Source organism: Hyalella azteca, unplaced genomic scaffold (genome assembly GCF_000764305.2).
Source record: "Hyalella azteca isolate HAZT.00-mixed unplaced genomic scaffold, Hazt_2.0.2 contig2594, whole genome shotgun sequence".
Lineage (NCBI taxonomy): Eukaryota > Metazoa > Arthropoda > Malacostraca > Amphipoda > Hyalellidae > Hyalella > Hyalella azteca.
The window spans coordinates 9,185-30,618 of record NW_025932863.1 but is presented as its reverse complement, the minus strand read 5'-3'; the positions used below and the strand labels follow the sequence as shown (position 1 = coordinate 30,618).

At 42.2% G+C, this 21,434-nt stretch overlaps 1 protein-coding gene across 1 annotated transcript; it reads left to right on the top strand.

The window, feature by feature from the left end:
* Positions 1 to 2,667: 2,667 nt before the first annotated feature.
* On the top strand, positions 2,668 to 17,021 carry LOC108665263 (the record flags this gene model as incomplete). Its single annotated transcript, XM_018151999.2, has 4 exons — positions 2,668 to 3,026; positions 13,635 to 15,551; positions 16,303 to 16,526; positions 16,814 to 17,021. Coding segments are annotated over exons 2-4 (2,339 nt in total), but the record flags the coding sequence as incomplete, so codon positions are not given.
* Between the last annotated feature and the right edge of the window lie 4,413 nt (positions 17,022 to 21,434).

Below are 21,434 nucleotides of genomic sequence, written 5' to 3'. Positions count from 1 at the left end.
CAGCCCCTATATGCAATATCCCGACACGATAAGTATCCTGGATACGCGCCCAACAGCCCCTATATACAAAATCCCGACACGATATGTATCCTGGATACGCGCCCAACAGCCCCTATATGCAATATCCCGACACGATAAGTATCCTGGATACGCGCCCAACAGCCAAAATATATGCAATATCCCGACATGATAAGTATCCTGGATACACGCCCCAACAACCCCTATATGCAATATCCCGACATGATAAGTATCCTGGATACGCGCCCCAACAGCCCCTATGTGCAATATCCCGACACGATACGTATCCTGGATAAGCGCCCCAACAGCCCATAGCGTGGCTTACAAAATGTAGAAAAAAATAGAATAAAATATGCGTTTAAAAATTACTTTTTATAGACAACACTTCTGAAGAATCCAGTGTCTTGGATGATAAACATGTACAATGAATTTCTAATTTTATTTTCATATATTAAAAAAAATATTTTTCAAAATTTTTTAGATAAAAATTTTGTAAATTTTCAAAATTATTTATTTGTCAACTGATTCGTGCATTGTCTCTGACTTTATACAATTCTGCAAAATTTCAGATTGATTGGACAGGTCAAATTGTGTCTTATATGGATTATAAAATTTGTAGCAGACTAAATTATTTTTACATTTTTTTAATAATGATAAAAACATTTAATTTCTAAAAGTATTTATTCTGTCAATTGATTCACGCATTGCCTCCAACTTTACGCAAGTGTGCAAAATTTTAGATCGATAACAGGTAGAAGTTTGTCAAATATCGATAATAAGATTTGTAGCTGACAAAACTATTTTTAATTTTTTCTAATATTGAAAAAAAAAATATTATAAAAATTACTTATTCTGTCACTTGATTCGCGCATTGTCTCCAACTCCGTGCAAGTGTGCCAAATTTCAAATCGATTGGAAAGGTAGAAGTGTGTTAAATATCGATTATAAGTTTTGTAGCAGACAGACAAACAAACAACAAGAAGTGAAGTTAAAGAGAAGTGTTGTAATAATAAAATACAGTGCTTCCCACCAATATAAGACACTAAACATAGTCGGGTTGCTAAGGTGCCTCCACTGGCTGAGTATACATTGCCGGCCGATCTTTCTATTTACGATGAAAGAGGAATTATTTTAATATGCCGTAATCATCATAATTGGACAAAGAGAGTTAGGGCACGGCCGTCTCTTATCTCGGTTATCAGCGCATCTTCTTACTCTTATCTTGTGCAGCAGCTTGATGGCGATGAGCAGTTCCGTGCTGTGCAAAGTAGTGTCGTGAGCTGCGGTCGGTGCGGTGCAGTAAAGTGCAATGGAGTGGCATGAGTGGAGTGCAGGGTACACTGCAGTAAAGTATCATCACTGCGCACACGATGTAGTGTCATCCCGGCTTACACGGTGCAGTGACATTGCGGCGTATATTTTACAGTGTCTTGCAGCTTTTACAACATAAATATCACTCATAAAACTAAGCGCAATGCTGAGAGGCACCGTTCTCTGGCGCCCGACGGTGCCTATGTTGTGGATATATATATTATAATGGTAATTGATATAATTATTCAGTTAGTTGCCTTCAATCTTCTAATTTCTTAGTAGTATTTGACATTAAGCTTTGATATAATAATATGATAATGTAGCATTAGGTCATGCAACAGAACTCTGGTGCAGTCACGGCATCGCGCGGTCGCTATCAGTCGCGGCTATCGGGAACAACTCCAGATAACGCGGTGGCCTTGAGGGCTTCATGAGGTGCCACGGCAGAAGAAACTTTGGCATTTGGTTTCGCTGCATTCATCATGAATGGCATGCAGGAAGTATTGCAAATCTGATATGTAAACATCGAAGTTTGTGTATATAAAGCTTGGCGTCCATTGAATGCATTAATCATCTCCCTAAAACGCAATTGAATTCATTTAGTTTGATCGAAAACTGGTCCAAAGTTTTAGTAGAAATCACGATTATTGTCCAACACAGGAAATGCTTATACTAGCCAGCATTAAAACAACACCATCATAGTTCAGCTTACAAACAAGATCAAGTTATTTGAAACTGAGTATTTTGAGTATAAGTATAGATGCAACTCCGATTTCCGAAATATAACTTTACATAACTAAAAGATATGTCTCCAAATGAGAAATTTTGAATCCAATTCCCCAAAGCCAGAGATGATCTGCTTTGAAAAACATTAATTCAAACACAATCTCGCATAACTAATCATTTAAGTACAGCGACGTTAATGGACTTGCTAATCAACTGTCAGAGACCGTTGGTACAAATTTAAACCTTGAATGGCAGTTCGTAACAGTCACAGGCTTCCTAGTTCCAATCTAAACGATTGTCTTGCTTAATTTGATTGCAAGTCCTAATTAAAGGACTCTCAATCAAATTTAAAGAGGGTAGTACAATTTTTTGTTCAAACTCAAGACAAATAGAATTTTTTTGGATTGTATTACATCGTTACATCAAAATTACGCGAACTGACAGCGGTGGTGCCTGTCGACGTTCCAGTCTCGTATCGCGGATACAACACGCATGCCTCAGCTGCTGGGGTATTTCGTCCTTGTAGCTTCACGTTAAGGTAAATTTTTTTTGGACAAAATTAATCAGTGAAATTTATTGTAATAATTTCTTTAGACTAAATTAATCAGCACCAAAATCGATTTTCTTTCTTGTAATTAATTAAATTTTCAACTTGATCATCAAGCGAGTGACCCTGAGGCCGGAGGTTTAGGTGCCTACGCTGGCCTTAGCCGTTATCTTTTGTCCTGATAGCCGTTATCTGCGACGCATTGTGTTCATCACAAACTTCCAAGATTCAAAAAGTGTCCTCACAGTGAGGTTTTGTTGACGCAGTGAAGTGTTAGCTTATGTAACTTGGTATGTGAACATGGTGATTATATATAGCTATCCTAAGTGTTTCTTGATGTGTGAACTTGGTGACTATAAATAGTAGTTCGTAGTGTACAAGTGTATAGTGACTGGGAACACCTCCAAGCTGCGTCATCGTACTCGTAAGTACCTCAGGTATTGCAATATCGTAGACGTAAGTGCTTATGAGTGTAAATTTTTTCTTCGTTGTGGAGACTTGAGATGTTATAATTTTTATGTTGATGTTGATGACCCAGTGGTTAAAGTTCAGAGTACCAAGATTGGAGCAGGGAGGCACGGGTTCGATCCCAGCTCTATGCGCCAGTTTATGGTCAGAATCGGCAAGGAGGCCGGGCAGTTAAGCACAGCAGAATTGTAGCACGGAGTTGCGAGTTCGAGATCAAAAAATGCTGTGAATGTTCTGCGATGTTAAGAATCGGCGACAGACCTACGGCCTCATAAACGCTGAAGCCGCTATTATTATATTGTTATTATGTTGATTGATACGACGTTTGCCTGGCATCACAAATATATTGGGGCTGTTGAGGTACGTATCAAGGATACATATCGTGTCGGGATATTACTTGAACCTGAAAATTTATTCTTAGTGGGAGAATAGCGAGGCATCGCAGAACTGGGAGGAAAGGAACAATATTTTAAAATTCTGTTTTTTAAATTATTATTCACGAAAAAAATTAAACAAAACGCAAAATAATTATCTTCCGGATTTTTTAATCCAGGATGAACTTGGACGGGTCTGCCCGGATTTTTCGAACGAAAGACCCATGCAACTTTTTTTTATACACTGAACCAGGATGAGAAATACGGGTTTGCACGGGTCTTTCTTTAAGCAAACAATTGCTTTATTATTATTAACACGGTACGTAATAACGGGTTTGGAAATTCGTCGAACTCACCCACTAATAGATCATTCCGGAGACCTGCCACAATCTCTGTTACCTGCAGCGCCTGAGCTGCGCGGCGAGATAAGCAGGAGGCCGCTTATCAGGCCGGGGAAGATTATCGAGTGTCAGCGCCTGCAACTACGCGCCTTCAGGTGCAGCTTTGAGGCTTGAAAGTTTACATCTATGACTTTAAACTAAGTACTACTCGAGCTTTTTATATTAACCTTTGCACATACGAGATTCAAATTCTAGAATTGAAAATGTGTATGAGTTAAGAATCGAATAATTTCATTTTCACCAGGCAAGGGTATATTAAAATTGCAAATCTTATATGAATTTGTTAACGTTTGCCTATTTGCAGTCCGGCACCGCACTATATATAGGGCAATTTAAATGCGTGTCTAGGATACTCAAATTACCGTGTCGGGATATACAGTGACACGCAAAAGTATGGAATACATTACAGTTTTCTTCATACCTCAAGTTAAAGTGCAAGATTTTACCTAATATCCGGTCAGTATATGGTCGCAAACGTTATATAGAGAGTATATTGAGAAGTAAGCATTGTTTAGATTTTATAGAGAAAATAAATATTTTATTTTTATAAGTAGAAAAATTGACCCACGCCATAGTATTGGCTGCATGTTCAAAAATGAACAGCAATAACTTTTTTATGAGTGCTCAAAATTCTCTTTCCTCTTTAGACGTTCCACTAATCTCACACTGAAACAAATCGTTGCGTTTGTTGCAGACATCTCAACTCGCTAAACGCTCAATGTAGCTAAACGAATCATTCCGAAACGTTCGTTCGCCATTTTCTCAACAGTTTTCTCTAATTTTTGCTCAGCCAATGACAGTCACTGAAGCTAGGCGGATAAATTATTACGCTTTTGTGATATAACGCACGTAAAAACGCATCCACAATTAAGCTTCATAGATTTCACTTTCATCATTGGTGTCAGTTTTCCGGCGCATTCAGCGGCTGGCTCTCAGAGGCAAAGTTGAGAGGGAATCTGTTGTTTGCGTAAACTTAATGTCATGCATTTGAATAATTTGTATAGGTTTTTGTGTTGTCTGAAAAATTAGCCCGAATCTTAAATTTGTCATTTGCGTATATACAAAATAGGTATACTGTATTTACAGACCCCCAGGGGGGATTTCTGATGGGTGTCTGTGCTCGTCAGAAATCCTATGGGATTTTCGGGCTCCTAGGTGGATTGTTCCTGAGCGCCCCACCGCTGAGCACGCGGTGTCTGACTGCAGGTCTCAGTTGTGGGGTTAAGTTATAATGTAGGTAGGATTCCTTACATTAAGTTATTATGTAGGTAGGATTCCTTACATTAAGTTATTATGTAGGTAGGATTCCTTACATTAAGTTATTATGTAGGTAATATTCCTTACATTAAGTTATTAAGTAGGTAGGAATTCTTACATCACGATATTATGTAGGTAGGATTGCTTACATCACGTTATTATGTAGGTATTAATCCTTACATCACGTTATTTTGTAGGTAGGATTCCTTACATTTCTCTTTTTCAGTCTCTCTCGTGCGGACGGCCAACGTCCCGCGTAAGCGACTTCTTGTTCGAGTGTCTTCGTTTTTTTTTTTTTTGCTTTTCACCTGTCCCTCCTTGTCACTTCGTCTCTTTGAGATGCTAACGCTGCTTCTTTCGAGCCAACTTCAGCGGGCTGGACATCTGAGACCGTCCGCCCCTTGTGGGTGATGAAGAATTTTTGATTTCAGAAACTGGATTATTGAGACCGTCCACCTCCTCTTTTTTGATGTTCATCTTGACTTTCGGTGTGAGCTAGCTAAATAGCTGAAGCACTAGTAAACATGTGGCCACTAAACTATCCAACTGTATATTCAGGGTCGAAATTATACTGTATTTCGACATTGTTTTTGGTCGAAATATTAACCTTTTAATAGTGTTAATATAAATAGTTGAAGATATCATGCAATAGTGGTTAAACACACGTACGGCATTCACATGCTTTATAGCTTCATCGCTGGTGTTTTTTGTCATATATATGTTTTATTGTTTCAGAAAGTCATATTGGTTATGAAACATACCGCAGTTCGATTACAGTCTCTGTTACTGGTAAGCCAGGTAAAAGATCCACAGTTAATTCAAACTTATTCATTATTTCTAATAAGGTATGTAAAAAGTGTGCCAAAAAATTAACCTGGAGCTTATTATATCATAGATTTTATCAAAATAAATTACATAACAATTCTACCAATACCAAATAAAGTCAAGTATTAATTGGCGCTGAGGGGAATGCTTAAACATAAAACACATCGTACAACGTCGATCAGTTTTTCATGCCACCAGTAATGCAACCCTACGATAGCACGTGACCTGCAAGTTGTGGTGGTAGATAATGGTGATTTTAAACTTTCCACAAGTTTAATTGTTCCTTCTCAGAAGAATAACAGAAATAAATGATATCTAGAAAATGTAGGCACACGAGTGCCTTTTCAGTCGTGATGTAGAAAATAAGTTGAATAGCTTATTGTAATTTGCAATGCATGCGTGCTACCGTGGTCAAGTGGACTAAGGCGTCGCGCGGTCTGCAGCGAGCCCTGGTTTAAATCCTGCTACGTTTGGATGGCTCCTCCAGCGGAGAATCGGAGGTAAGTGAAGTTATAGGGTTGCAAAAAAAGTCTATATCTAATAATGCAGCTAATTGGAATAACATGCTCATCTACTGACACTGTCACGATAAAACATGTATAACTAAATCCGGTCATATCTCAACATGAGGAGACACGTTCAGAGAGCTGCGTTGTGAAGAGCCATGTAGGAATTTTAATAAATATTTTATTTTTACACCAATCGATGCCATGCATTTTCTTAAATATAAATAAGCGTTAAATCCTAGGCTATATATTGCATACGAATTGTTACACTTGTATTGTTGAGTAATTAATTTGAATTTAAATTTATCTCAAATGCTTACAATTTTAGCATTTGAGACATAGCAATAGTGAACGCGATGTGGTATTCTAATAAAATGATGTACTTCGGGCAGTCTTTCTCTCATCCCATACGCTACATTATATTTGGTGTTCATATTACCTTATGACCTTCTTAATCTTCTTAATCTTAATCCACGACTTCTTAATCCACGGTCACGCTGATGCGCTGCCTTCCTCGTCCTCCGTCTCCGAGTCGTCGCTAAGCAGGTCATTCCGCCCGCGGGTCCCGGATGTAACGTTGGACGTGTTCCGTATATTTTCCCTCCTTTGGGCCAGATGATGCAAGATGCTGTTACTTGTCACTTGCTGGGGTAGATTCCCATTACTGGACAATACAGGATCTTTCTCAACCAATTGTCCAGTCGTCTCTTGAATATTGCAGGGGTGTACTCCCCTCCTCTCAGCGCTTTTGGCACGGCATTAAAGAGCTTCGGTCCTCCCACGAACGGTGATCCCTCACGAAAAGCCTGTACTCTGGCCGCGGCTCGGTTGTTAAATGGGGGAACCCTGCACATTCTCCCCCTTCTTTCGTTGTGACGTATCCCTATTCTGGAGGACTCACTCTCAAAGTTGGGAGCCAGTCCGGTTATCATCTTCCAAGCGCACAGTATGATATACCGTTCTCTTCTCCTCTTCAGTGAGTACAGTCTCAAGTGTTTCAGCCTTTCCCAGTAGTTCAGGCTCAGCTTCCTCATGCCGCTGATCCTGTTCGTGAAGGTCCGCTGCACTGCTTCCAGTTTCCGCACCGCACCCGCCTTGAGTGGCTACCAAAGTTGGCAGCAATACTCAAGATTGGGGAGCACGAGGGCTCTGAAGAGTGTAATTATTGATGCTGCTCCTCTCCTTTGAAATGTCCGCCATATCCATCCCATTCAATGCCGGCTGCGCGCGACTATTTCCTCGATATGGGCATCGAACGTAGCATCAGTATTCATCAACACTCCGAGATCTCAAACTAGTTGCTTCTCCTCAATTTCTGTGCTATCTGATGGCAATTAGCGATGTAGCATCCCGATCTCTGTGCGGGCTCTGTATCTCATTACTTCGAACCTGGTGCCGTTGAACTGCATATTGTTCACTAGGGCCGAATCGTAGATTGACGATAGATCATATTGTAACTTCTCGCAGTGTAGGTCAACTGTGATCTTCATCAGCACTCTTGTATCGTCCGCAAATGACAATGTAGATGCGTGGGTGAGTTCTGAGTCAATATCGGCAATGTGGATGAGAAAGAGAATCGGTCCATGCACTGAGCCCTGCGTTCCTCCGCTTTTCACCCTTGCTTCTCTCGATCTCGAGTTTCCAATTGCGACAGCTTGTACTCTATCTGTAAGGAAGTTGTGGATCCACCTTAACAGGCTTCCTCCTACCCCCAACAGCCTCAGCTTTCTAAAGAGCACCCCATTGTCAACTTTGTCAACAGCTTTAGCAAAGTCTAAGTATACCACGTCCACGCCAGCTCCCTCCTCCAGCTGGGCCACAAGACGGTGATGGTGCTCCAGTAACTGTGACAAACAGGAACGATTACGCTAGAAACCATGTTTTCCATTATTATACAGGTGAGCCTCTTCCATTTATCGGACAAGCCTCCTTACCACTACCTTCTCAAAACCTTGATCACATGTGAGGTCAAGGTCACAGGTCTGTAATTTTGGGATTTGTCCCTCTCACCTCCTTTGAGGATTGGTGTTATCAGTCCTACTTTTAGGCCCTCAGGAATAATTCCCTTCGAAATTGAAGCCTGTCAGAGCATTGCAAGCGGGGCCTTCAGAGTTCCAACACACTTCTTCAACAGCACTGCCGTAATTCCATCCGGTCCTGGTTCTGAGAACGCCGCCAATTCTTTGATACTTATTTCCATATCTTCTGGCCCACATTCAATGTTCTCCAACCCCCTTTCTCCTGGTTGTTCTTGGAGAACTTCGATTTCATTCTCCTCCTTTGAGTAGCGGAGGTTACTGAAGACTGATCCAAACTGCGATCCCAGTAACTCGCACATGCCCTGGTCATCTACGACAGGGACATCGTAATTCTTCATCGGGCACACTGGCTTCTTTATTTTAGCCTTGGTCTGGGCGTATTTGAAAAAGTACTCTGAGTTCTTTCTGATTATCTCCACTACTCGTTTCTCGGCAGCTTGTTCTTCTATCCTATGCGAGTCCTGCGACCTGAGTTCAATTTCATTTTGCAAATCTACTAGTCACTGTCTCCGCAGATCACTAGTGGATTCAGTTATTGGTTTATTCAGACGTGTGCGTTTTCTCATGAGGATTCAACGGTCTCCCGGAATGCTGCGGACTTAGGGGACCGTTTTTCTCGGAGTATGACGCACACATACCTGTGCTAGTTTCTCACAAAGTTTTGTGTAAATTTCCTCTGCATTCATATCGTGAAACCCTTCTCTCCAGTCAGTTTCGTCAAGTTCATTCCATATTGCCTCCCAATCCGTTCTTCGATGGTGGAAACTTAGTCTTACCAGCCCCTTTTGGGGTATAGCACCGGGCTGGGTATCAGTTCCAATTGTCGTATCCACCCTCACCAGGCGGTAGTCTGACAGTGAGGTTTCTTCAACCCGAACGTCAACCACCATTCTTTCATTATCAGTAATTAAGAGATCGAGGCTATTTCGTTCCCAAGTCGGCAACCGTACCTGCTGACTGGGCAAGTATTATGCAGCAAACTTCACTAGTTTGGCTTCTTGACCTCTGTCGCGGTCACCAATCTCCACGTCGCCCAGACTTGTCCATCGGATACGTGGCAGATTGAAGTATCCCCCCATTATCAGGTTGGGGCTGGTTCACCCAGGCCAGCCACCCTAGTGTCTATTTCCTCCAGAGTTTTGTTAAAATTTACCGATGGGCAAGCAGGCGGCCTATAGACTATGGCTACGCAGATGTCAAGTTTTTAATGTGGAGTAGTACATGTTCAACAAATCCATCAGAGTTTCCAGATTCCGATCTCAATTCTACCTTGCTTCTTGCGAGGGAGTTTCTAAGGTAAACAATTACTCCTTCCTTCTTCTTCCCTACAATTCGGTCCGCACGATAATGTTGAAAGCCTTCCATTGCAATTTCTGCATCTTTAGGCGCGACTCCGTTAGTGAAATCATAAAGATCCCACCCTCGACGGCCATCTCACTTAGCACGACAATCTTGTGACGTGTTCTTTGTGGGAAGAGCCCCTCGATATTGGCCAGCAGGATGCTAGACTCTTCCCTCCTTGGTGTTCTTACCTGCAGCGACACCGATCTGGCAGGCGTTCCAGATCTAGCAGCTCCTTTATCTGGAGTTGCGTCATTTCCAATTGATATTGCATTTGGTCCTTCATGACTGTGTAAAAAGCACTGAAGGTAACCTCTATCTCCTCACGTGCTTCTCTGCCCCGTACACATCGGCTACTCAGTGGATTAGCTAAGTCGTCTGGCTTTCTCCATTGACTCCGTTCATTTCCACCTCGTACATCACCGCTCCTTCCAACGGTGTTTCTCTCAGCGTTGCCCTATCTTCCTTGAGCGCGAGGGGCAGGCTGTGCGGTGGGCATTGCTATTTGATGTGAGGGCATAACACTGTTTCTCGCTCTATTGCCATTTTTTCCACTTGTTTTTCTTGATTTGATGTGGTGGAAACGACAGTTTTCTCTGCTGCAGTCCTCTCTGTTCATGATACTCCAGCACAGGGGCAATCCTTACCATATTTGCAGTCATCCCTCTGGGAGCATCCCTCTCATCCCTCTGGGTCATCCCTCTGGGATGACCGCTTCCATAATCAGAGAATTTATAACACAATCTAGGGTGTGAGAATGTGCATCCTTCACCGTTCTTCCCGTATTTCCAGCAAACGCATTTTTTAACTCGCGGTCTGCCTGAGGGTACATAGGTTTTTTGGGAGGGTAAGGTTGGAAAAGATGATGGTAACCGATCTCCAAATCTAGAAGGTTCATGGTAGGGTTGGGAGCAATGTGGGAATGGGGGGTTTGAGCAGGGGGGAGAGTAGGAAGGGGGTAAGTCTGGTTTGCGGAGGGGAAATGGAGTTGGCTGTTCTGGATGTGTCGGTTTGCCGAAAATTCATGGCTGACAAACTTTGTTTTACTCACGTTGTATTTATCTCCGCATTCTTTCATAATGCAGTGTTCGCATTCATATGAAACTCTGGTGGCATTCATATGAAACTCTGGTCGTGAAACAAGTTTCACGAGAACGTAAAGCGGAAGCGTTGTACACTGAAGGTGTATAAACAAACGACATTTGAATGGGTAACGGTGCTTGCAAAACTTATGGCAGATTGTACATGAACTACCCTTAGTGGGCTCAATCACAACACATTATGCAATAATGCCGTATTTTTTAAATTTGTTTATCTTGTTGCACTAATTCTGTTTTTCAGGATTCACAATTTCAATGGATAGTTAGTTCGGAAGGTTTACTATTGATTGGTAGTCTTGCCGTAGCTACACTATCTCTTCCTGTTGGGTTCCAGAGTAAGGAATTTTAACCGCTGCTGGCGGCGGTCTGGAGACCGGATAGAAGTAATGAAATTTAGTTCAGGCCTGGGCTCAAATGCACTCTTTCTGCACACTTGACACCTTCCTGAGTGAAAAATGCATTCACTGTATTTTTTCCTTTAAGTATCTAATTATTTGTGTCTACCACACTTTGCTATCATTGATTCACTTATTCACCGCAGAAAGGCTATTTTGATTTTCAACTTGAATGTTTGATTGCTAAGTTAGATTTAATCTAGCCAAATCCGATTTTTTTTAAAAGTGCGATGTTTACGAAATTTGAAAGTATTAGCCTGGCCTGAACACGCTCAACTCACTTCCACACTTCTAGTAGCTTAATGAACTCCCTGATCTACCACTATCACTTCACTGGATTCATAACACGTGAGCTCAGATTTGAGAACAGACCAATCAGCTCAAAACTAAAAAACCGACGTAAAATCAGGCCCACGGCGGTAAATTTTACGCGAGCGGTACTCGTCCTACCAGCACAACGATCAGGAGGGAACTTCTCATGGTGAATGGGGAAACTCTCATTCACCGTACTGTATAGAAGCGTCGGCGGTAAGTTCACTGAGGCTTTCTCCTTTTTTCGCGCTAAAAGTAGCTTGAATTACGGGCTCCGGGTGCTGAGTGGCGTTTCAGACGCTTTTGGCAAATATTTTTTTGTGGGACAAGTCGGGATAGTTACTTTGGTGCGTAGTTTCTACGCACCGATTTGTTACAGTGCATAGCGTTACCTAATTGGCCAATCAGAGCAGTTTGCCATTGTTTACACGATTTTGTGTTCCGGTGAAGATATTATTCAGCTTCATCTTCAAAATTTAATTTAAAATGGTTAAAACTCAAAAATTGGCGACAGATTTGCGTCAAAAGATCATAGATAGTTACAAGAAATGGAAAGGGTATCGCATAATATCCAAAGATCATCATCAATCATTTGATCTATCATCCTGATGATTACATCCAAGCATGCTGTTGCTAACCTTTCAAGACCTGGTTAGCTCTCTCTTCCTTCTCTCTAAATATAATTTAGATAACTCTAAATTATATTTAGAAGATAAAGCTGAATAATGTCTTCACCGTAACACAAAATCTTGTAAACAATGACAAACTGCTCTGATTGGCCAATTAGATAACGATATGAGATCAGTTTAACGTCTAGAGCGAAAAGCAAATTTTGAGCACTTATAAAAATTAAGCGTGGGATATTTTTTCTATTTATTGAATAAAATCTAAAAACTGCTTACTTTAAAATATCCTTTCTATATAATGTTTTCAGTATCATTAGCAATCTACTGACCGAATATTAGGTTAAATCTTGTACTTTAACTTGAGATTTGAAGAAAACTGTAATGTTTTCAATACTTCTGTGTCACTGTATCACCTGGACCTGAAAATTTCACGCCCAGGAAATTACTTTAATTAAATACATATTCCTGTTGCCTTATAGGAAGACGCCTGCAGCTGCCACTTGATCTACCTGCACTTGATCTTCCTGCACTTGATCTTCCTGCACTTGATCTTCCTGCACTTGAATGTCCTGTACCTGAACTGAATGCCTTCTTTGATGCCTGCTTACTTACAGCAATTCTCACCTTGGACTGCTGACAGCCTTCTTTAATGCCTGCTTTATTACAGCACTTCTGCCTGGAGAGAGAGACACAGTATAAGCTACGCGAAAGTACCACTGTATAGGCTGCACCAACCATTATATCTACGCATCATAAGCTAATGGTTCTTCATCATAGGCAAAGAAAAAACCAATTTGTTAATACCTACATAGGACATATCTTCCATCGCAGCTATCGTTTGTTGAATACAAAACATCTTTATCATTTGCTCATGTCTGGTCTATCAGTCATCAATTATAATTTATTCATCCAAGAGCTAGGTCTAAAATCAGCAATCGAACCATAAACCAAGCTTCTATATGGAATCATTTCGGTAAAACAATTGTTGCAATGAACTGAGCAGGAGAATATCATTCAGCTTTGATGAAAAAGAAACTATAACCGATAGAGATCAAATTCCCTCTGATGTTGTCAACCACTCATATCCCTCATGAGGTTATCGTGCTCTCTAATTCGTTCCTATCTCATTTTCATGCTATATAACATAATTCATTTCTCAATTAATATGAACTTTAATGCATTTAGTACCATCTCCACATTATTTTTCCACAGATAATATTTATGAACAATATTCGATCCGTAAATTTTTAAAGAGAGCAAAACCTCAAAGCAACGTAAATGACAAATTTTATTAAGTTGCAGCCGTAGGCATCAAAATTTCTTTTCAGGTAATAATGCGTACTTCGCTTTCGTCTTTCTGGTTTTATTACTATTTTTCAACTTAACAGATCCTCCGTAATGGACGGCCAGTCAGTGCAGGCAAGCTCGAGGCCTGCCGGAGACCATATTGCAGATGAAATCTACGCAATTTATCGCAATATTGCTGGTGTGCTGCACGTTGCCCCCAAGGTCATCCGATTCGTTGTCAGCAAAGAATGTGTCGACAAAAAAAGCAACGAGAGTTACAAAAAATACATAGAACGCTTAAAGGGCAAGGAATTCAGTAAAACGGAATGGAAACGTCAGTTTGGAATGATATCGGAAGATTTGAGCCACCCTGATGATTTAGACATCACTGGGTTGTTCTGTCTGCTGGAGAAACTTTCTAGGTTACATGATGAATGTTGGCGGAGCGTAAAGCCTGGAGATAAAAAGTGTCCACTTGAAAAGCTTTCTCGCTCAGATAAGAATGGCCTTCCGAGGGAGTTAGAAAAATTGCTCGACAAGTTGCGTAAGGTCAAGGAATTGCGAAACAAAATCATGCACGAGTTCGAAGTAACATTGGCCCCTCAAAAATTCAGTGATTTGAAGACTGCCTTGTTAGAGCTAATTGAAGAAGCCGAAAGGGTCTATTCACTGCCACAGTCTGAAGTTGAAGATCAGAAAAAAAACGTACACGATGACTTCGAAAGCCTGCAGACTCCGGACAAAAAAAGCATTTATCACTGGTGTACAAGATTGGCTATGTCAGGAAAACTGGCGGTGAAGAACCTTTGGAAAACCAAACTAACCGAAGAGACCCTCCCACTAGACAACAGCATTGTGCAGCGTCCGGAAGTATTTCATTCTCTCGACGTGATGGTGAGACGGTCAAGACGTGATGGCCCTGACGGTCATGTTCTTCCGTACCCCGACATTTTCAAGGCTCCTGAGAAAGCAATTATAGTTTCCGGAGTTGCTGGTGCTGGCAAGACTACTCTTCTGAAAAACATCGTGCTTCAATTTTTCGAGCTCCAGGAAGGAAATGCAGATTACCTGCGTCAATTTAACCAGCTCATCCTGTTTGAGTGCAGGGATCGTACCACTGAATCACTGGCTGACGTCATCGAGCAGCACTTCAAGGATCTGTGTAGGGAATTAGAGGGTAAACAAAACCTCCTTGATGCCCTCTTTCTTCTACACGCCCTATTTGTCATCGATGGGTACGACGAAGTAAACAATGTTTCAACCAACGTAGTGAGTGAGATCATCAAGAAGACGTCAAGCAGCAACTGCCGGGTGTTGATCACGACTCGTCCTCACAGTGCGAGAAAACTGGAAATGCTTCTTACTACTAACGATGTCAATTCTACCGAATTCGAGATCAAGCCGCTCACTGAGCTGGCTGAGCAGCTGGAATTTTTGACAAGGTATGAAAAGAGTTTAGGCATCAAACAAGGTGAGATGACAGAAAGCTTCAAGACGCTGAATAAAGATGTCAGAATTCTGTTCACCGAACCCATCAACTTGATTCTTTTCTGCGACATGCATAAACACATGCCTGAGACCATTTCGTCGTGGGAAAAGCCCGGGGACGTGGCGACTGATATTCTACGCTTGTATAAGAAGCTTGTCACCTTAAAGCTTGCTGATGTGACTCATCTTGAATGCGAAGTCATGTTAGACGATCTGTTTGTTGTCATTGGTAAAGCAGCGCTGGAATTTATTCGTGAAAACGCTGTAACATTCTCAGAAAAAGAACTGCTTCAGGTTAAACGCAAATGCATTCCAATACTGAAAAACACGGTAGAGTGTAGCTCTGAAATTATCCTCTCGGTAGTGCTGAAAGTAAATAGACCTCTTTCTGGAGCCGGGGAAACCACCTACACCTTCCATCACAAATCTATTCAAGAAATGTTTGCTGCTGAATTTATTGTGCAGCGCATCCTAGAGGACAAGGACACCCTAAAGAGTATCCTGGATGCCGAACCTGAGGAAATGAGCAGGTAAGGAGGCAGAGAGAAATATAAGTCACTTTGAGTAACTTAGTTAACGATATCAACAAAAATTCCCGTCATATTCTGGCGTCAGTCAATGACAGTAAATTTTTTATGCACTCGTAACTGTTATAACTGGCAGGAAAGGTATCTTTTATTATAGGGCAAAATTTCGATGAGTTCTGTCAATCGAGTAACTGTGACACTCGACTAGGTTGTTCTAACGGACCTTTTTTAACTTTACCTTCGCAATACCCGATGTGTTGGACTAATTTATGTAGATTTTAATAAGACGTTGAACACGTCGATTGTATTGCGAAAATATTAAGAGGAATATTGGGCAACGTTTTTCCGAAGTTTATCACAACAAATGAACATAAGTAAGTGGGAATAATGACAACATTGATTCATATACAGTATGTTTCCTCCTCACTTTACTCATATCTATCTTTTTGAAAGTCGCGTAAGCGTTTGCCTTCAATCAATCCATTTTTAATCATTCACCTGCATCTATGCGCTTGAGTTATATTTTTCTAATAATATCAGTAGATTGTGTGATTATAATAACTCAACAGTTAAAGCGTCTTGGAGATCTGGTTAAGCAACTTGGATAGCTGCCAACAGTTGCGGCTGTATGGGACTCACTAAAAACTCAAATCGAATAACAAAACACGAAAAAGAATAACTTGCATCTGTCACAGGTAATTTAACCCTTCGCGATACTCACTTGAGAACCCTTTACATGAACGCTTTTCCCCAGCGTGCGTGAAGTTCTGCAGTACGTGGTGCAGGGCCTCAGCCGCTGCAAGCCCCGCCTCTTGAAGAAACGCTGGCCAGAGCTGAAGAAGGCGCTGACTGATGCCGGCGTCGTCTCTTTCGCCGACTGGCAGGAGTGTCTCCGCATCTGCCCTGACGTTGAGCAGGTGGCCAAGCCTGCCGCTCTTAGCAAACTTAAAGAAAACAAGACGTGGCATGTCGGAACAGGTTGGTGAACTTTGTATATCATCAGTCGGTTAATGGAATACACAAGTTTTGTAATTTGATTTGAATATATTCAAACTGATAATAGTAACAATAATTGCGTTCATATTTCACCATCTTCAGCTATACACTGAAATCTCAAGAAATATTTTAAGACAGGTTAATTTTTTCCGCATAAACCGTGATGTGCAGAAGAAACTGCATATTTAATAAGGAGTAAACGCTCTGAAACTACTTAGTATTCATACGCTTTACAAAATTAAAAGTTCAAACCATGTTCATGGCCTCAGGTCGTGAAGTAGCGCTGGTCGCTGCTATGTTGCCGTACGCACAACCTGACCTCCTGGAGGTGAAGATTAAACCTGACGACCCGAGCAAGAGGCGGTGGGCAGAACTTGTGAAGCGTCGCGTCGGACGCGTCCATCTTGTGCTGCAGAACCCTGGCGGTGATGAATACAAGAGCAACGACGACATCCTCCTGCCAATGCTTGGCACAAAGTATGAATATTCTCATCCTAAGTCAACACTTGCTAAGCTTAAGTTATAGAGTTTCAACTAAAAGTCAAGTTTGGTCTCATGGATAATGTAATCGACACGATCTGCTGATGAATAACCGAGCGCCGGCGAGACTTTGGTTTTACTACACTGTGAAAAATTACTTCAAACTTAACTTATTTGATTAATAATGACATCAACAAAATTCATAGTACAGAGTTAGCCATAATCAGGTAGATTTGACGAATGTGAATATAAATGGATTATAGAGCATTTTGGAGAGTGAGCTCTGAGCCTCCAGTTCATGTGAGATGAATTTACTCCATGAAGTCTATGTATAAGAAGCTATGAGTGCATGCAGAACCTTTGAGTGCATATAAGAAGCTTTATGTGCATGTAAGAACCTGTAGGTACGTGTAAAAATCTGTTGGTGCATGTAAGAAACTGTAGGTGCATTAAGAACCTGTAGGTGCAGGTAAGAACCTTTAGTTGCATGTAAGAACCTTTAATTGCATGTAAGAACCTTTAGCTGTATGTAAGAACCTGCAGGTGCATGTAAGAACCTTTAGATTTGTGTAAGAACCTGTAGGTGCATGTATGAACATTTAGGTGCATGTAAAAACCTGTAGATGCATGTAAGAACCTGTAGGTATATGTAAGAACCTTTAATTGCATTTAGGAACCTGTTGGTGCATGTAAGAACCTTTAGATTTGGGTAAGAACCTGTAGGTGCATGTAAGAACCTGTAGGTATATGTAAGAACCTTTAGTTGCATTTAGGAACCTGCAGGTGCATGTAAGAACCTTTAGATTTGTGTAAGAACCTGTAGGTGCATGTAAGAACATGTAGGTGCATGTAAAAACCTGTAGATGCATGTAAGAACCTGTAGGTATATGTAAGAACCTTTAGTTGCATTTAGGAACCTGTAGGTGCATGTAAGAAATATGTAGGTTTATGTTAGAACCTGCAGGTGCTTGTAAGAACCTTTAGGTGCATGTAAGAACCTGTAGGTGCATGTAAGAACCTTTAGTTGCATGTAAGAACCTTTAGGTTCATGTTAAAACCTGTAGATGCATGTAAGAACCTGTAGGTATATGTAAGAACCTTTAGTTGCATTTAGGAACCTGCAGGTGCATGTAAGAACCTTTAGATTTGTGTAAGAACCAGTAGGTGCATGTAAGAACATTTAGGTGCATGTAAAAACCTGTAGATACATGTAAGAACCTGTAGGTATATGTAAGAACCTTTAGTTGCATTTAGGAACCTGTAGGTGCATGTAAGAAATATGTAGGTTCATGTTAGAACCTGCAGGTGCTTGTAAGAACCTTTCGGTGCATGTAAGAATCTTTAGGTGCATGTAAGAACCTTTAGTTGCATGTAAGAACCCTTAGGTGCATATAAGAACCTGCAGGTGCAGGTAAAAACCCGTAGGTGCATCTAAGAACCTGTAGGTGCATGTAAGAACCTGTAGGTGCATGTAAGGACCTTTAGGTGCATGTAAGAACCTTTAGTTGCATGTAAGATTCCTTAGGTGCAAGTAAGAACCTGTATAGGTGCATGTAAGAATTATATGTGCATGTAAGAACCTGTAGATGCAGTTAAAAACCTGCAGGTGCATGTAAAAACCTGTAGGTGTATGTAAAAACCAGTAGGTGCCTCTAACAACCTTTAGGTACATGTAAGAACCTGTAGGTGCATGTAAAAGCATGTAGGTGCATGTAAGAACCTGTAGGTGCATGTAAGAAACTATATGTGCATGTAAGAATCTGTAGGTGCGTGTAAGAACCTGTAGGTGCAGGTAAGAACTCTGCAGGTGCATGTAAGAACCTGCAGGTGCAGGTGATGCCGTCGGGGTTCTCGCGCTCAAACCACAGGGTAACGGAAGGAATACAGGAGGGGAGGGGGAACCCCGCCCCAATATCCTCGTCACCACATCCTCACCCCACGCTTCCGCCCCCACAGCCCCACCCCAATACCCTCTTCCCCATATCCCAGCGCCCACGGCTCCGTCCCCAAATCCCCGCCGCTTCCACGCCTCCGACCCCACACCCCCGCGCCTCACCCCTGACCCTACACCACAACCCCTCCCCCGGGGCCCTCTCAACCCCTTTACCACCAGCAAAAAAAATTACAATTGATTGCTTGTCTACTACAATGTGTTGCTGTCCATTACAATGGATTGCTGGTCCATTAGAACGGATTGCTGGTTCATTACAGTGGATTGCTGGTCTTATGATCTTATAAAGAGTTTAGGACTTCGTAGTCCCCGGTCAAGCTGATGCTCCGCCTTCGTTGTCCTCCGTCTCCGAGTTGTCGCTAGGCAGATCACCCAGCTCTCGGGTCCCGGATGTAACGTTAGACGTGAAACGTATATTTGCCCTCCTTTGGGCCAGCTGATGCAAGATGCTGTTGCGTGTTATTTGCTGAGGGTGGTTTCCCATTACTGGACAATCCGGGATCTTTCTTAACCAATTGTCCAGTCGTCTCTTGAATGTTGCAAGGGTGAACTCCCCTCCTCTCAGCACATTTGGCAAGGCATCAAAGAGCCTCGGTCCTAACACGGACGGTGATCCCTCACGAAGAGTCTGTACTCTGGCCGCGGCTCGGCTATTAAATGGAGGAACCCTGCACAGCCTGCCACTCTTGTTGCTGTAATATGTCACTATTCTGGAGGTCTCACATTCAGAGTTGGGAGCCAATCCGGTTATCATCTACCAAGTGTACAGTATGATATACCTCTCTCTTCTCCTCTCCAGTGAGTACAGTCCCAGGTGTTTCAGCCTGTCCCAGTAGTTCAGGTCCAGCTCCCTCATGCCGCTGTTCCTGTACGTAAAGGTCCGCTGCACTGCCTCCAGTTTCCGCACCGCACCCATATCTTGAGCGGCATCCCAAGCTGACAGCAGTATGAGTGTAATCACTGGTGCTGCTTCTTATGTTCGAAATGTCCGCCAGATCTACTCCATCCTATGTCTCTCTCGCGCAACTATTTCCTCGATGTGGTCATCGAACGTGGCTTCAGTACACATCAAAATTCCGAGATCTCGAACTAGTTGCTTCTCTTCATTTTCTGTGCCATCTGATGCCAAGTAGCGATGTGGCATCCCGATTTCTGTGCCAACTCTGTATCTCATTACTTCGAACTTGGTGCCGTTGAATTGCATGTTATTCACTAGGGCCCAATCATAGATTGTCAACAAGTCGTTCTGGAACCTCTCGCAGGCTATGTCCTCAGTGATCTTCATTAGCACTCTTGTATCGTCCGCAAATGATGATGTAGATGCGTGGGTAAGTTGATATCGGCGATATGGATGAGGAAAAGGATCGGTCCAAGCACCGAGCCCTGTGGCACACAGCTTTTCGCTCTCGCTTCTCTCGACTTAGAGTTTCCAATTGCGACAGCTTGTTTGCTATTTGTAAGGGAAGTTGTGTGGGAAGTCTCAGCTTTCTGAAGTGCACCCATGGTCAACTTTCTCAAAGGCTTTAGCACAGTCCAGTTATACTACATCCACGCCAGCGCCCTCCTCCAGCAGTGCGATAAGACGAAGATGGTGTTCCAGTAACTGTGACAAACAGGAACCATTTCGTCGGAAACAATGTTGTCCATTATTATATAAGTCAGCCTCTTCCATGTACTGGACAAGCCTCCTGGCCACTACCTTCTCAAAAACCTTGATCACCTGTGCGGTCAAAGTAACCGATCTGTAGTTTTGAGGTCAGTCCCTCGAGCCTCCTTTGTGAATCGGCGTTAACAGTCCCACTTTTAGGCCCTCAGGAATAATTCCTTCCATCATCGAGGCTTTCCAGAGCATTGTGAGCGGGACCTTCAGAGTTCCAACACACTTCTTCAATAGCATTGCCGGAATTCCATCCGTTGCTGATGCTGAAAACGAAGCTAATTCTTTGATACTTATTTCCATATCTTCAGGCCCAAACCCAATGTTCTCCAACCCCCTTCCTCCTGGCAGTTCCTGGAGAACTTCGATTTTATTTTCCTCCCCTGAGTAGCGGGGGTTACTGAAGGCTGATTCGAACTGCGATCCCAGTAACTCACACATGCCCTGGTAATCTCCGACAAGACATCGTTATACTTCAACGAGCCCACTGGCATCTTTATTTTAGCCTTAGACTGGGCGTAAATGAAAAAAAGTCTCGCTGATTACCTCCACTACTTGTTCCATGGCAGCTTGTTCTTCTATCCTATGCAAGTCCTGCAACTTGAGTTCAATTTCCTTGTGCAAATCTACTAGTCTCTGTCTCCTCAGATTACTAGTGGATTCAGTTATTTGTTTATTCAAACGTGCGCGTTTTCTCATGAGGATTCATCGGTCTCCCAGAATGCTGCGGGCTTCGGGGCCCGTTTTTCTCGGGGTATGACGCACACATACCTGTGCTAGTTTCTCACAAAGGTTTGAGTAT